Below are 15,000 nucleotides of genomic sequence, written 5' to 3'. Positions count from 1 at the left end.
GTGGGCATTTGCAAGGAGGGGGGCCACCTGTAAAGTAAGGGGGGAAAGAACTGTGAAAGAAAGGGAGGTTGGATAGAGGTGATGGGGAAGATGAGGGAGGGGTAGGAAAGTAGAAGAAAAAAAAGAAGTAACATGTTCTGTTTTAGACCCCCTAAAAACCACGCCCCTGTTTTTTAACTACACCCCAAAAAAAGGAAAATCCCTTTTTTAGACAGTTGATAAAAATAAACCAGTACAATTAAAATTGTACCAGTTCAATATATTCTGTACCAGTTCAGAAAAAATTGTACCAAAGGAACAAATTGTACTACAACATATATTGAGTATAGTCTATCCTTGCGGTAGAGTGCTCCATGTGTTTCACAGAGCGTAGTATATCTGAGGGTTGAACTTATCAATAAGACATAACTTTTTTGTGACTCTGAGTTTCACGCTTATATATATATATAATTATATATATTCCAGCCATTCTGACAAACCCTTGGATTAATCCTTAAAGTTGCAGTAGTGATCAATATGTAGTGTCTCCTCACATTTTCCTTGCAATGCTTGCAAGCATAAGAATTGTGTAAGGTAAATTATCACACCAGAGTACAAAGCATCTTGTCGTTTGACAAATTCTCCTTACAAGTTCCTTAAGAAAGCTAACAAGAACAGCAATACGAAAAAGGATCTTAAGAGTCAGAGAAAATGATAAGCAGAGGCTTTACTTACTTCTTGATTTCTTCAGGGATTTCCGACTTTGCCATTCCCTTGAGCGATGCATAAAACCACAAATGCTCTTCCACAGTCAAATGGTCAAACAGCACATTGTATTGTGGGCATATTCCAAGGCTCTTCCGAACCAAATCAATATCCGTTCGGATGTCGAAGCCATTTATGATGGCAGTCCCAGAAGTCGGCGGAAACAGGCCAGTTAGGACAGACATAGTGGTGGTCTTTCCAGCGCCATTATGACCGAGAAATGAAGTGATTTGACCCTCGTAGAGATTGAGATTCAGCCCATCCACTGCTAGTTTGTTGCCGTCCTTGTAAATCTAAAAAAGCAAAGTGAACTGAACTTACAGGATTTTCTTTTGAAAATTTGTCAAAAGGAAAATTATGATGTCTTATTTTTATTACTGGGTTGCCTTATAAGGCAAACCCAGTCGAGGTCTACGTTTAGTTTGTTTGTTTTCTTTTTTTTTTTTTTTTTTTTTTTTTTTTTTTTTTTTCTCCGTGTCGGTAAAAGTCTTGCCTGTCACTCCCCTGGTAAGTAGTGTCTTTGTGTATAGAGCCTTCTGCGCGTATTTTCTTAGGATCGAGAGGGTAGATCTCGGTGGTCGCCGTCTCTTTAAAACACAGTAGAATCATTAACTTAGCCTGCAATGGCGTCGAAAGTCATGCAACGCGAATGGCGTTTTAGTGGATCCTTAAACAAAATATACCCTTATGGAGCTCAATAATGGAAAGTCAGTTGGATAAACTAGGCATGAATCTCAAAAGCGACGAGTACTGGACTTCGACAACAATCTATCGCCCGTCGAGACGAAATCAAAGTGAGCAGTATTTACCTGAAGTACATGGTAATTTGACACAATTGAGTTTCTTGTCTTCACGCACGCAATCAAATAGGAAGAGGTTTTCGCCTCTAAGAGCAAATATGTTGTTTGTTTCAATAAAATTTTCGCTGGAAAAGGATTCTGTGGTATTTTCTGCCTTTGTGAATTATAATATCATGTTGTGTATTGAATTTTCGAGCTTAAGGTTCAAATGTGATATGGGAGAAGTTTTTTAGTACTGCTCTGTAAGCAGGAAGGGTTCACAGGCCTGTTGGAAGCGTGCTTGAGTTTCAACAAAATGAGCCCCAAAATCAGTGAAAACTTGTGACGCAGATGAATAATAAAGTAGCTGCTATTTCCAAAATGATGGAATTACCTGGTGATAAATCACGTCGTACACGTCTTGGAGAGTAAATTTTGACTTTGCATAAACAAGAGTTGGGCGATTGTGATCTTTGTTTTGACTTCGCTCATTTCATTGTCAAACTTTATCACACTTGACAGAAAAAGAAACTTACAAAAACCCAGTATCTTGGGCATATGAATTACGGGGTGGTGACTTCTTTGCCTAAAAGCAACTCACTTAACGAAACTGTCCTTTTTCAAACAACAACAAGGATTCAAACAGCTTCAATTCTTACAGAGTTCGATAAAACATGCGGTGGGGCAACCAAAGCGATGGGAGCTGTGTTGGGGTTTCAGTGTGAAAGTACAAACGGCTACTAACACTCTTATAACTCTTTTTTCATTATTATTTTACTAACCCACAGTCTGCAGTCTGCATTTTACCCTCAGTCTGCATTTTATCCCTGGTCTGCAGTCTGCAGTCTGCGTTTTACACTGACCGGTTATTTGAGTGGTTTTTGGCAACAGAGGTTAATTATTCGTAATGCGATCGCTTCCGTTGCCGTTAGCAATGGGTCGCAAATTTGACACTTTTATCGCATTATCACATTACGCATTGAACCACGTTATCTATTATTCCTAAAAATCTAAAAATATTCGTGCCTTATCAGTTTTCGGTCGAATTTATGTCCAAGAAGGCAGATAAATTGCAGAAAATATTAGTTTTGCATCCAAAAATTCGTAATCAACGCTAAAATGACCAAATTTTGCCTAGAAAACATATTTTACTGTTATTTTTCTTAAATTTTTTCGTTCAACTTTCGCTTTTATAAAATGTTTCAGTTTTCTGTAAATAAGTTATATGCTGTTGGAAAGCTTATTTTCTTAGCTTTAAAATGATGTATTTTTTCCCCTAACTTAAATATTTTTTGAGAAAAAAAAAACATTTTTTGGCGATGGCTGATTTACCGCGGTTTTCTCGCGGTTGGGAAAGTAGGAAGAAGAGTTAGGCCAGTAGCCAGGTTTTTAACCTCAGAAAAGGATCTGTTTCGTCGTACGAACGTGTGAGGACCTGTTGATTACCTTTTGGTTAGTTTTTGCAAGCCCGGGGGGGGGGGGGGGGGGGGGGTACTCCCATATGAAACAGACGGGGATGCTCGTCGTCTCGCTTAGGGGTGTAAATTTTGGATTTTGGTCTCGCTTAGGGTGTTTCGGGCAAAGCGCCAATATTTTAAGCCGCCAAGGTCAAAATTTGCTTAAGTCACGCCCAGATTGGTCTCCTTTAGGAGTCACAAAAAGCTTGAGCCACGCCCAGATGGTCTCCTTCAGGGGTTAAATTTAAAATTTCCGACTAGCATCCCCGTGTGTTCCATATGGGAGTCACCGTTGGACGTCAACGATATCTTCCCTATTGCCATGCCAAACTCAAAACAATCTGAACCGACAGTGTATGACTGAAGTATAGCAGTGGTTTCAAATGACAAACTCACTTCAGCCTAGCAACATTGCAAAACAATCCAAAATACATTAAAATGAACTACGCATTAAGTTCGGCCGCAAGTAACCTGCGATCAGGCGTACTTTTCTTTAGAGAGGGCGCGCCCTGTCTAAAAGAAGAGTTCGCCTGATCGCAGGTTAGGCCGCAAGAGGACACCATTTCATAGCAAGTCAAGCCACAGCCATGAGGCATGGCACGGTCTGTCGTGCTATCCAAGTAGTCGTGCCAAACTGTATTCAACCTGCTGAGCTAAATTGCTTTCAAAACGCCGCCCTGCCATGCTTGCGTCAAACATGATTCTGTTGTATTCAGTTTGGCACGGTAGTTTTGAAACTGGGCTTATGACAAAAATTGAGCTAGTTTTGCCGCAGGTAACCCATCTTAATGTTCACAAAAGAAACTTGGTCGCAAGTCCAATGGAACCGTGAAGGGAAGAAGCTAAAAGATTCAAGAAGATTACGCCCAAATTCTCAATTTAAAAGTGAATTTTCAGCTATTGACCTTATTGTCCTAAATGCTTTGAATCGAGGAGTCACATCATAATGACGTAAGATCGTCCGGGTGAGTGTAGTCCTGAGAAGGACTGTTTGAAATGACATTGACTGATGTTTCGACAACCAGAGCCGAAGTCATTGTCAGGGTCAAGTGATTTGTGTAACGTCAGTAAATACTATAAAAACTCCGGGAGCAGATGTCATTGGTCAACTTATTCGTGATGATATTTGTCGAATGTCAGTTGAACCTAGATGTAATTGGCTGTGAAGACTAAACAGTGATTGGTGCATTTCGATCCGTCTATAGGTCTAAGGTCTGTACGTGTATCGTAGAATACATCGGGCAGTACTGTGATAAAGTAAATCAGTGTGTTGTTTATCTGTTGTCGTCAATGAGAAGTTTGTAGGGTGCGGGACATTGTAGGCATCGGTTTATTGGTGTCTGTTCTAAGTTTGTAAACCAGATTTCCAGTACGATCCGTTGGTAGTAGTTAGTGCTGTAGATAACATATTCAGCAGAGTCCCAGTCATTTCTGTGGTTTGTCTGTAGATGGTGTTCAGCAGTGTTGATGATGTCATCGTTCCTCGTCGCTCGCTGAGTTCAGTCAGTCGAGGGTTCAAATTTCTTTCGGTCTCATCGATAAAAGTGGCCTGACAGTCGCAGCATTTGTTCTTATAAACTGCTCCTTGTTACTGGGTTGCCTATGGGCAACCCCAGTCGAGGTCTGCGTTTAGTTTGTTTGTTTTCTTTGTTTTCTTTTTTTTTACTGGGTTGCCTTATAAGGCAAACCCAGTCGAGGTCTTCGTTTAGTTTGTTTGTTTTCTTTTTTTTAGTTTTTTTTTTTTTTTCCGTGTCGGTAAAAGTCTTGCCTGTCACTCCCCTGGTAAGTGGTGTCTTTGTGTATAGAGCCTTCTGGGCGTATTTTCTTAGGATCGAGAGGGTAGTGGAACTGCGTAGATTTCTCTGGTGGGCACAGTAGAATCATTAACTTAGCCTGCAATGGCGTCGAAAGTCATGCAACGCGAATGGCGTTTTAGTGGATCCTTAAACAAAATATACCCTTATGGAGCTCAATAATGGAAAGTCAGTTGGATAAACTAGGCATGAATCTCAAAAGCGACGAGTACTGGACCTCGACAACAATCTATCGCCCGTCGAGACGAAATCAAAGTGAGCAGTATTTACCTGAAGTACTAACCTGCGATCAGGCTCTATTTTAGGTTCGCGTGGTACGTAATGTGGAGTTGGCGAAACGAAAAAATTCCTCTTCGAAATTCCTTCCGCCCACTTTTTTTGATTGATTGACATGTCCTTCATCGGCCAATCAAATTTACTGCCATTACACCAATACACGCGTGGACGGCAGATTTACGCTATTTTGTTTTGACCAGAGTTAATTACCGTGAGAGGAATATCATAAACGAATTCGAAAGTTACCGTTGGCTTTAATTTGAGAAAAACAAATAAACCATGGGGAATGTTTTCGACCGCTATATTGCGGCAAAGGCCGGTGTAATTCTCCCTCCGAACTTCACTGAATATGCAATGTTTAAGCTTACATCTTTTAAAATTTGTAATTGAGATAACCTAGCATTTTGTCGTTGGACGGTTTGGCAATAGATTTTTAAAGGAAAAAAAAAGGAGAAATACATTATTCCTTTAACGTGTTTGCCCATGAAGGTTTCTTTGGTGATTTTTTCGGGTAATATCGTCAGTTGCAGTTTATTTCTAGAATTGCGCGCAGTAAAATCATGATAAGTTTGGCTGTTAATTTTTTGATGGAGTACGAACAGTAAGATGCACTCGCAAAGTTTCTTTTATTGTTGTACAACTGATCTCTCTGGAAACATGCCATTTTAGTTTCTGGAGTGCGAGTTTTAAGTTAAATCAACTGGAAATATTATGAAGTTTGCAAACAAACCGTGTCATGTACAGTAAATAAATAAAGCCGTTTGATACACAGATATTCAAAACATGCAATCGTGTAACTTGCGATTTTATCGGCATCTCCTCCTGTTGATATATATGTCCCTTGTCTCATCTAGGAAACCAATATGCATCGGCTTTCATTGCCATTTGAAAGAACCAGCTATTTAGCTTTCAAAACATCAGGGAAGTTTGTGCCAAAGTACTTTCAACCATATGGCCACAGAGCTCGACAACGGAATCGCTAATTTCACTCGTTCCAGAGATTCAAACCCGATTCTGGACAAGTTATGAGATATTTCAGATGGCATATCTCCATTTATACAAATAAAATCAAGTTACACCGTCCACGGCATTGTAAGAACAAAAGGGAGCAAATTTCTTCGTACACTCATGGCGGATTAGTCTCGAGGACTTCGCGAGAGCTCCGCGCAATTACGATGGCATTTTCACTTCCGGCGTTTCAACAGTCAATCAGATCACGAAATTTGGCCGACCAAACGGAATTCTTGAGAGACTTTTTGGTCAGGCCCAATTTTAGCGAGCGACGACATAAGAGAACATATGGGCGAAGCTAAAAATGGGCCTGATCACAGGTTACTGAAGTACATGGTAATTTGACACAATTGAGTTTCTTGTCTTCACGCACGCAATGAAATAGGAAGAGGTTTTCGCCTCTAAGAGCAAATATGTTGTTTGTTTCAATAAAATTTTCGCTGGAAAAGGATTCTGTGGTATTTTCTGCCTTTGTGAATTATAATATCATGTTGTGTATTGAATTTTCGAGCTTAAGGTTGAAATGTGATATGGGAGAAGTTTTTTAGTATTGCTCTGTAAGCAGGAAGGGTTCACAGGCCTGTTGGAAGCGTGCTTGAGTTTCAACAAAATGAGCCCCAAAATCAGTGAAAACTTGTGACGCAGATGAATAATAAAGTCGCTGCTATTTCCACAATGATGGAATTACCTGGTGATAAATAACGTCGTACGTGTCTTGGAGAGTAAATTTTGACTTTGCATAAATAAGAGTTGGGCGATTGTGATCTTTGTTTTGACTTCGCTCATTTCGTTGTCAAACTTTATAACACTTGACAGAAAAAGAAACTTACAAAAACCCGGTATCTTGCCATCATTTGACACAGATGCTTCACTGTTTGGCGAGTAAACATACAGCGGTAACTTAATCACGGCGCCCGCTGAATTCCGGCCATGTCACTTTCGATTTTGCAATTTACTTGAACGTAGCAAAAATCTCCCAAAATGTTTGTCGCTGATCGTAACTTTTTATATTCTATATTCACGGTTCAAAATTAATGTTGTTTTGATGTCGTAAATATTTTATTCTCGATCGACCGTCCGGGAAACTTCCTTCTGCTCTTTCTGAAAACTGTTTATCAATAGTTATTTGCTTTTTCATCAATATTTGTTTTGCATAAAGCAAGCTAACAAGATCTGTACCTTGCTGAGTTCGCATTTGTTAGAGTTAATAGTATTTTCGGTCCGATGCTTCTGTTTTAAGAGGGGTACATTATTTTGGTCTCCCATCCAAACACTAACCCCGCCCGGCAGGGCTTAACTTCAGTGAACTTTAGTATTAGAAAGCCAACAGATGCTCAGAGGGCACACTTGTGGTAAAACGAAGTTGTGAGGGAACTTGAAAATTATCAACATGTCAGCCCAGAAGCCAATGTTTCTCGCTTCTCTTTTATTTGTTATTCTTCAGAGACTGGAATGCTGTATTTCAATACCACACAATTCAGTGCCTTCTGATTTTCTGTAGCCGTACCACAGGCAACCCAGTGTATGCTTCACACAAGCATCTCGTCTTGTGGATAAGAAGTGTTGTACCCTGTTATCCCTTTCTTTCCAGAGAGTGAGACTTATAGATTTTGCTCTGGCTAATGCCAGACGAGTTTACTCGTCAATGGGAGCCACTTTACGTGTGAATGGGCTATTAGCCAATTACAGAAAAGGGTGTTTTCCTGCGCTTCAGCCCAACTGCATGTATTTTCCATGCCTTCAGATTAATTGGCTTATTTGCTTGCCTGCATCAGCTATGATTGGCAAGTGGATTTTGCTCAATCCACTCAAATGAAAACCTCTTGATGAGGGTTTTCCCTTTTTTCTTAATTAAAACATGCGCAAAACACAAACCAAAGCACCTTTTGCTACCTGCAGCTACAATACAGCATACTCTTACCTTCACCAAGTTTTTGATTGAGCATCCTAAGCGGAGATGAGTAGGTTCTTTATCCATCAGGCAATCTCTTTCAGAGTGCCGAAAGGAAGCTTCGCCCATACCATCAGACTGTAAACGGAATGTCAGGCAAACACTATTTAATCAAGCCTTGTTTTCAACAACCATGATAACCATGTCTCTACAAATAACGTTTACAAATGTCTGTCCTTCAATCTGCCCTTACAGCCAGCTGAGAGCATACCAACCACCACACGTTTTTTAAAATTTCCGGCTGATTTTTGGATTCGAAGAATCTGTATTTCAGCAACATGGGGTGAGCGTTCCGTGACAGTACACACGCTCTGCAGAGAACTTAATTCCATTCTTCAGTGATGCGCTCTATTTTGCTATTGCTTTTATTTTCCCCAGACATGGGGATGGTGCAATGGTGAGATCATTTGCCTCCCACCAATGTGGCCTGGGTTGGACTCAGTGTCATAATTATGCGGGGAGCTTGTTGGTTCTCTACTCTGCTTCACGAAGATATCCTCTTGGAACTCTGCTTTCCGCCTGTTCTCCAAAACTCACCTACAATTTGATATGATTTTATTTCTGCACAGTGTACCCACTTAGTGCTCATTATCAACTTGAAAGGTGCTCGCCATTTTGAAAGAGGCTGGTCTAAGTTCTCTTACCATGCCACCTCCAGATCTGTAGGAAACTGCTCCATTTCTCGAATGGATGTCCTTGCCTTCCTGTTCACCAAACGCATGAGCTTCAACAACATTTTTGCTAGTCGTTTCACACCAGTAAGACTTCAGAAAGGGGAAGTACCACGGCCTTGGAATACCATACTGACCTGCAACAGGTTAAGAAGTGTCATTTGGTCACACATGTTTTTATTTGATTTGATTTTATAATTTTATTGCAATCATTCTTTTAATTACATCGATAAGCAGATAATGTTACCTAAACATACACACACATCTATACAGTAAAAAGATGCGCTTCCAAACTGTTAATTATTATTATTTTTTTGAGAAGAAACTACTTTACTCTTGCCAATCCTTGCCGCTCCAAAGAGGGAAGTTCAATGAGGAGTTCACTTCCTGCAAGAAAGCTCCTATTTTGTCTTAAATTTAATCAAAAACCCATGTTTAAGAGCGTGGCGCTTCTTTGCTTCTAAATAAACAGATCATCAATTTCTGTATGCAAAGAGACTGTGACAACATGCAGTGCATCAATTTGGACAGATATGGTATCTACATATAAGAAGAAAGAGATGAAACAGTAAATTAGATGGGTTATCAACAAAGCCTAAACAGGATGAAAAGGAGAAGACCACATTAGAGAAGCAGTGATTGTTGTTAATCCAATGACTGATATCTTTCCAGAAGACTTGTACAAGACGGCACTCCCAGAAGAGATGAAGGAGAGTTTCTGGACAGTGATTACAGAAAGTACATAAATTATCAGATGCGATACCAATTTTGAAAAGAAAGTTCTCCGTAGCTATTCTTCTATGCAAAAACTTAAACTGAAATACTTGCAACTTGGATTCACAAGTGCAAAGAAATGGCAAATTATATGTATTTTGCCAATCTATATCACCTAAATTTTGCGATGAAAGATCTGACAACCATTTACTTTGACTTCTGAGTGGTATAGAAGCTGCCTGTTTAATAAGGATGTTATACATGTAAGCTGTCTTGCAGGAATCCGTGGATGCTAATAAATTTCCTATGTGTGTGCACCTGTGTTCCTTTGTGCCTGTTCACCATTTGGTAATCGTTTTAATTTTGAAACTGCACTCACAACACTTTGATAATGGAGAAAATCACTTTTCACAGCATATTTGGCCTTGTGTATTTTTTTAATAGCAAAATGGAAAAAAAAGTTTATTATGAATTCATATCAGAGAATTTTGCCATATTGGCAAATGGAAAGGATCTAAGGGCTGTTTTTGGAAGCTGAGACGTGCCCAAATTTCAAACAGTTCTTTGGCAAAGAGGTCGACCCTCTATTTCCAACGAGGCAGCATCACATTCATTCAAATTTCCCATGATTAATACATTAACATCATATCTTTTGAGAAAGAAGTCTATAAAGAGTTTCCATTTCCCTTTGTTGTTAAAATCAAGATATTTCTGGATCCATTTTGCCGGCAAAAAGTGGTCAAAACATGTTACCAAAAGACGATGAGTACTGTGCATGAGTTAAGGTAACATATAAATAGTTAAGTTTAACAACATGCATGTCCACTCAAAAACCCTTTGGCCTTTTCCCTCCCAAGAGCGACACCAAGATTTCACTCTGTCTAATTTTACTTGTCAGTGGGGGCTGCTTTATGGGTTTAACGGTTAAGAATAAATAAAGGAAGTAAAATTTCCATTACTATTATAGCGTGGCTTTTACAAGGCCACGTCATATCAAAGCTAGCAGCAAACCCAATTATCTCAATGAAGGCAATAGAATCTAACAGAGTAGTTAATTGGTAGGGATGCACAATCTGCATAGTCAACTGGAATTCCACAGAGCCAAGTTTTTTTTTTTTTTAACCAGTCTACAGTATAATAAGTTACAATGTTCTATGTGACTTATCAAATGATTAACAACTCACATTCTCCACGAAATCACACCGTCACCGAATCACATAATCATTGCCATGATACTTTCACAATTCTGCATTATTTTGTCTTCATCATAAATCACAGAGGTATAAAAAATGCCACACACAATTCTGTTTGCTACAAAGGTCATTTGGAAGGTCATTATAAACTTTGGTTGTGGCAAACTCGTACCTGGCAAAACAGCTTCAATGTACCAAGTGAGCATGCCATAAATGACTGCGTCAATAAACATCATTGTTATTACAAAACCCAAACTGAAGCCATCGCCAGCCACAGGACTACTAAACAAGTTGGACCACTGGGCACCCACTCCCTGTTCCTCATACCGAGTTAAATAGTTACAGCCAATGCCAAAAGAAGTTGTCGACAACAAGCTCTGGAAAATGAATCAAAACATGCACTACACTTAGGTCAAGCTTTGAAAGTAAAGGTCAGCTATTTTAAAGTTGGATTGTTTTTCTTACCCTCAACAACAGATTGGAAAAAGGCAACCTTGTTCCCAGGGTCTCTCTTCAAAGGAGACAAAAAAGAGAGACCCTGGGAATGAGGTTGGGAAAAAGCTTCAACCACTTATAAAACATAAACTGGTCGTTATGGAGCAGATGACAAATATCAACCCTGGTAAATAAAATGAAGTGTGAGAAATATTACCTTGAATTCCGATGTTGACAAGAGGATATTCAGAAAAAAATTTGATAGCTCCTTTGCAGGAGTCGAACCCATGTAGTGTCGTGAAGTCTCTACAGTTCAAAAAGTAATCCATTGTACTCCTTGTCATTGTCACCAATTTTATTGGAACAGAGAAAGCAATAACATTGAGTTCGTCTTACCACAAGGGCCTTTTGTCCTGTCGACATGTATTCCTCAAACCAACGAACCAACACATAGGGGAGATAGCTCATAAAGAACATGAATCCACCACAGGCGGCAGCAAGATTTGCTCGCGAAAAAAACACAGATATCAAGAAGCAGAACATAATAGTAGCCAGCATATATGCCACCATAAATAAGAGGATGATCATTGCATTGCTATGCCAAAGGATCCTTCCAAATTTAAGAACAACAACAAGAAGTAAGATGGTGACAAGCATAAGAGCTGAACTGTTGATGAACCACGCCACCCAGTGCACTCCGTTACTAAGACCCATGACCTGCAAACAAGAAACTACACTTCAGTGTTTGAATACACCGTCTGCCCAAAGTTGTAATGTTTTACTTCCCATTTTAGTCACCATAATATGTGACCGTCCAGATGAAAAGGATGCTTAACCAAAAAGCGTTTCGAGTGCGTTTGTGTTTGAAACGCGTTTGAAACACGTTTGAAACTGTTTGAAATGCATTTGAAACTGTTTGAAACCCACGGTGTTTGAAACGCAGTAAAAGATTTTTATCTGTGTTTGAAAAGCCAACCTGTGCTACATCTGTCAACAGTGAACATAATTATTACTGTCGCAGCAAATTATTTCAGTAGCGAATTCACGGAGTAATTTTCCGTTTCATTTGTTTCTTAAAAGTACCCTTTTGTTTTATTGAAGCCTACCTGTTTATGAGTTAATCAGAAAACAACGTGGATGAGTTTTTTTTTCTAACAAGCCGAGGAGCAGCATATATTGCTGTTGAAAAATGACAGTGTTAAAAGTAACGAGCGAAACCTTGTGCGTTGTTGTGTGAAATAACAGTCACGTAGAAAATTTGATCATGGAAACATAGCCGTGGAAACATTGTCTGCCTTGTGTCTGCGTTGCCAGTGACATTTCAATGCATAAAACGTGGCTTTGCGTGTAAAAGTGTGCATGTGGAAGTGATGCATGAAACAAAATCAGCTGGAAAAACACCAGCAACTCCGAAGCCGTTTGCGTGACTACAAAGCTTACCTTCACGAAAATCAGTAACTTCCATTCAAGCCAACATTTAAATCCTTATAGTACTTCCGAAACTTCTGCCATTGAAACCACTTTCCAAATTCACAGTCGATCTTATAAACTCGGTAACAGGAATATTTTGAAATACGTGAAACAAGAATTCAAGTTCGACTGTTGAGATTCTGAATTCTCGTGGGCGTTCTCTTCATTTTAGACAGAGCGCACTTTGTAATTCCATTTCCTTAAAAGAATCATTGTTAACGTATGAACGACACATAGGGCATTGATTTTTAGAAAAAACTGCAATTTGAAGCAAGATTTTGTGAAAGACTTCCGAGATTGCCATCAAATTTCGGAGATCGCGAAGAGATCTTGCCGATTCTGCCGGGCCACGCGTGACAATTCACTGTAAAAAGTAAACGCTGTTTCCAAAGCAAAGCGCCTATCTCTAAATAGCAATATCAAAAAACGGTGAAGGCATTATTTTAACTGACAAAAAGCCTAGCTCTTAAAGTTAGCAAGATCTTCTCAGCGTCGTTAAAGCCTTCTGGGCAAGGTCTGTGTTTGCATGACAAGGATGTGACAGAAATATTGGAAACATCTCTCCCACGTTTGACTAAAATATACTCGTTATCCACTAATCCTCCTGAAATGCAGGGTTTCTGGTTACCCTGGATTCCAGAGGTTTTTCGCTCTCTTTGGGCGACGAAAGATCAGAGCGAAATACTAAAGAGCGAACAGGCGAAGCGGCCGGTTTTTCTCGCCACTTCGCGACTCGCCATTCCGTCGCTCTAAGAGAAATTAAAACCTCTGGCATCTTAGCTAAGAAACAGACACTCGCACTTTCGTTCATTTCCATTTCAAAGATCTTGAAATTATTTAGCTTCAGAAACGTTTCGAAAAAGAAGTGAAATTCATTCATATTTGACAAAATTACAAAGACTGCTAAGGCAATTCATGCAGAAGAACCGACCGATAATATAATTATGCACATGCTAATTCTTCTGTTTCAAGCGCAATGAAATGTGACACTTGTTTTTGAAACGCAGCGAAACGCTGTTTTTTGAAACGCATTTGAAACATGTTTGAAACTGTTTGAAACGCATTTAAATTTGTTTGGAACACTGTTTTGAAACGCGTTTGGGAAGAAATGGTCTAAGCATCCTTTTCATATGGACGGTCACATATATAGTATAGAATGTAATTCCCTGAATTGCTTGATTGCAAATTTGCAAATTGGAGTTTGGCAGGAAAGAAAAAGATTAGAGACCAATAATAATTTGTTGTTCTGTGACTGTTACGTGATCTGAAATGGGCTAATGGCAAATAAAGTCGACAAGAACCATTCAGCCTCTTTTTGAGGCTAGTTTTACAGTCTCACGTTTTTTCCAAATAATAAGCAAGAGAAAATAAGGGTTACAGAGACACAGCCCTTGGCATATGGAAAATTTGACTAACTCATGTTTAGTTAAAAACAAAATGGAAGTGTCATTCCAGAAATGTCTGCATAGCAAGTACAGTAGGTATGCTTGATCACCAGAAATAAAAGTGACATTCTGCTTATTAGGCCTAATTACACCATGCCAAATTGTTGTGTCTTGATCAATTCGCACAATGTCAAGTGTTGGACTTCAATAAGGAGGACCAACAGCTGTTTCTAACAATTACAAACCTCAGCCATCTTCCCTACTCTCCCTCCTTGTCTCTCTAAATGAAAATCAACACTTGGAACTTTATGTTACAAACCATTATTAAATAAAATTAATTATAAAAATGAAATAAATTTACACTTTTGAACAGACAATTGCTATACGAGACAGTTCCTTAGTTGTCCATTTAAGTGCAAGGAACTTCTCCCTTAATTTCATCCACAAGTGGAGTTTTAAAGATATACCGGTATGTTAAACTTTACTTCCTTTCACGGAAGAACACAAGCCCAACAAGTTGACCTGCTCCCAACTGAGTGGCTCCATATCATATCTGAGTGGCATTGCAGAGGTCATGGCTTCGAATCCCGTGAGGCCACTGGAATTTTTCAGGTACCCATAAGAGAAAACGCCTTAAATTGGATCTTGCAGTAACCTTTCTAGCTAGGAAGGATATTGTCATTTGGTACATCTTACCTTCATGACTTCCTTGAGTCTGCGCTCTTTTTCATGAACCACACTTTTGATTATCATCGCTACAGGGAAAATCAAGGCTAATGTTTTAACCAAAGGCATGATCCCACCGATAAAGCGAACAAACCTAAACAAAGAATTGATCAATCAAAATAAACAGAGACAATTTAATAAACCAATTAAAATGAGTGATACCTGCAAGCAAGTTGCTATTGGTTTATTGGTTAAACAATAAACCAATAGCAAGGCACATTTTTGGGGAATCAAAACAAGTTACCAGAAAACATTAATTGTGGCAAAAATCACTCTCAAAGAGAAAAATTGCATTTTTACTTGTCTTGAACATAGCATGGATAGGGAAACTCCTGCAGGTACACTCCAGGTTCGTCAACTGACTCGTTTAGCAT

The 15,000-nt window shown here is 39.2% G+C and overlaps 1 protein-coding gene across 4 annotated transcripts in view; it reads right to left on the bottom strand.

Moving 5' to 3' along the window:
- LOC138023871 (phospholipid-transporting ATPase ABCA1-like) overlaps window positions 1-15,000 on the bottom strand; it is an 80,874-nt gene that overhangs the window by 28,257 nt on the left and 37,617 nt on the right. For all 4 annotated transcript variants that reach the window (XM_068870956.1, XM_068870954.1, XM_068870955.1 and 1 more), the window contains 7 exons: window positions 14,927-15,000; window positions 14,597-14,720; window positions 11,442-11,762; window positions 10,783-10,987; window positions 8,677-8,840; window positions 8,003-8,110; window positions 715-1,037 (listed from right to left, as the gene is read on the bottom strand). The exon at window positions 14,927-15,000 is cut by the window's right edge and continues 103 nt beyond it. In XM_068870956.1, coding sequence (XP_068727057.1) covers window positions 715-1,037; window positions 8,003-8,110; window positions 8,677-8,840; window positions 10,783-10,987; window positions 11,442-11,762; window positions 14,597-14,720; window positions 14,927-15,000 — 1,319 coding nt within the window. The remainder of the gene's footprint in view (window positions 1-714; window positions 1,038-8,002; window positions 8,111-8,676; window positions 8,841-10,782; window positions 10,988-11,441; window positions 11,763-14,596; window positions 14,721-14,926) is intronic.

This window comes from Montipora capricornis, chromosome 11 (genome assembly GCF_036669925.1).
Source record: "Montipora capricornis isolate CH-2021 chromosome 11, ASM3666992v2, whole genome shotgun sequence".
NCBI classification, from domain to species: domain Eukaryota; kingdom Metazoa; phylum Cnidaria; class Anthozoa; order Scleractinia; family Acroporidae; genus Montipora; species Montipora capricornis.
This window is presented reverse-complemented; position numbering and strand designations above follow the sequence as displayed.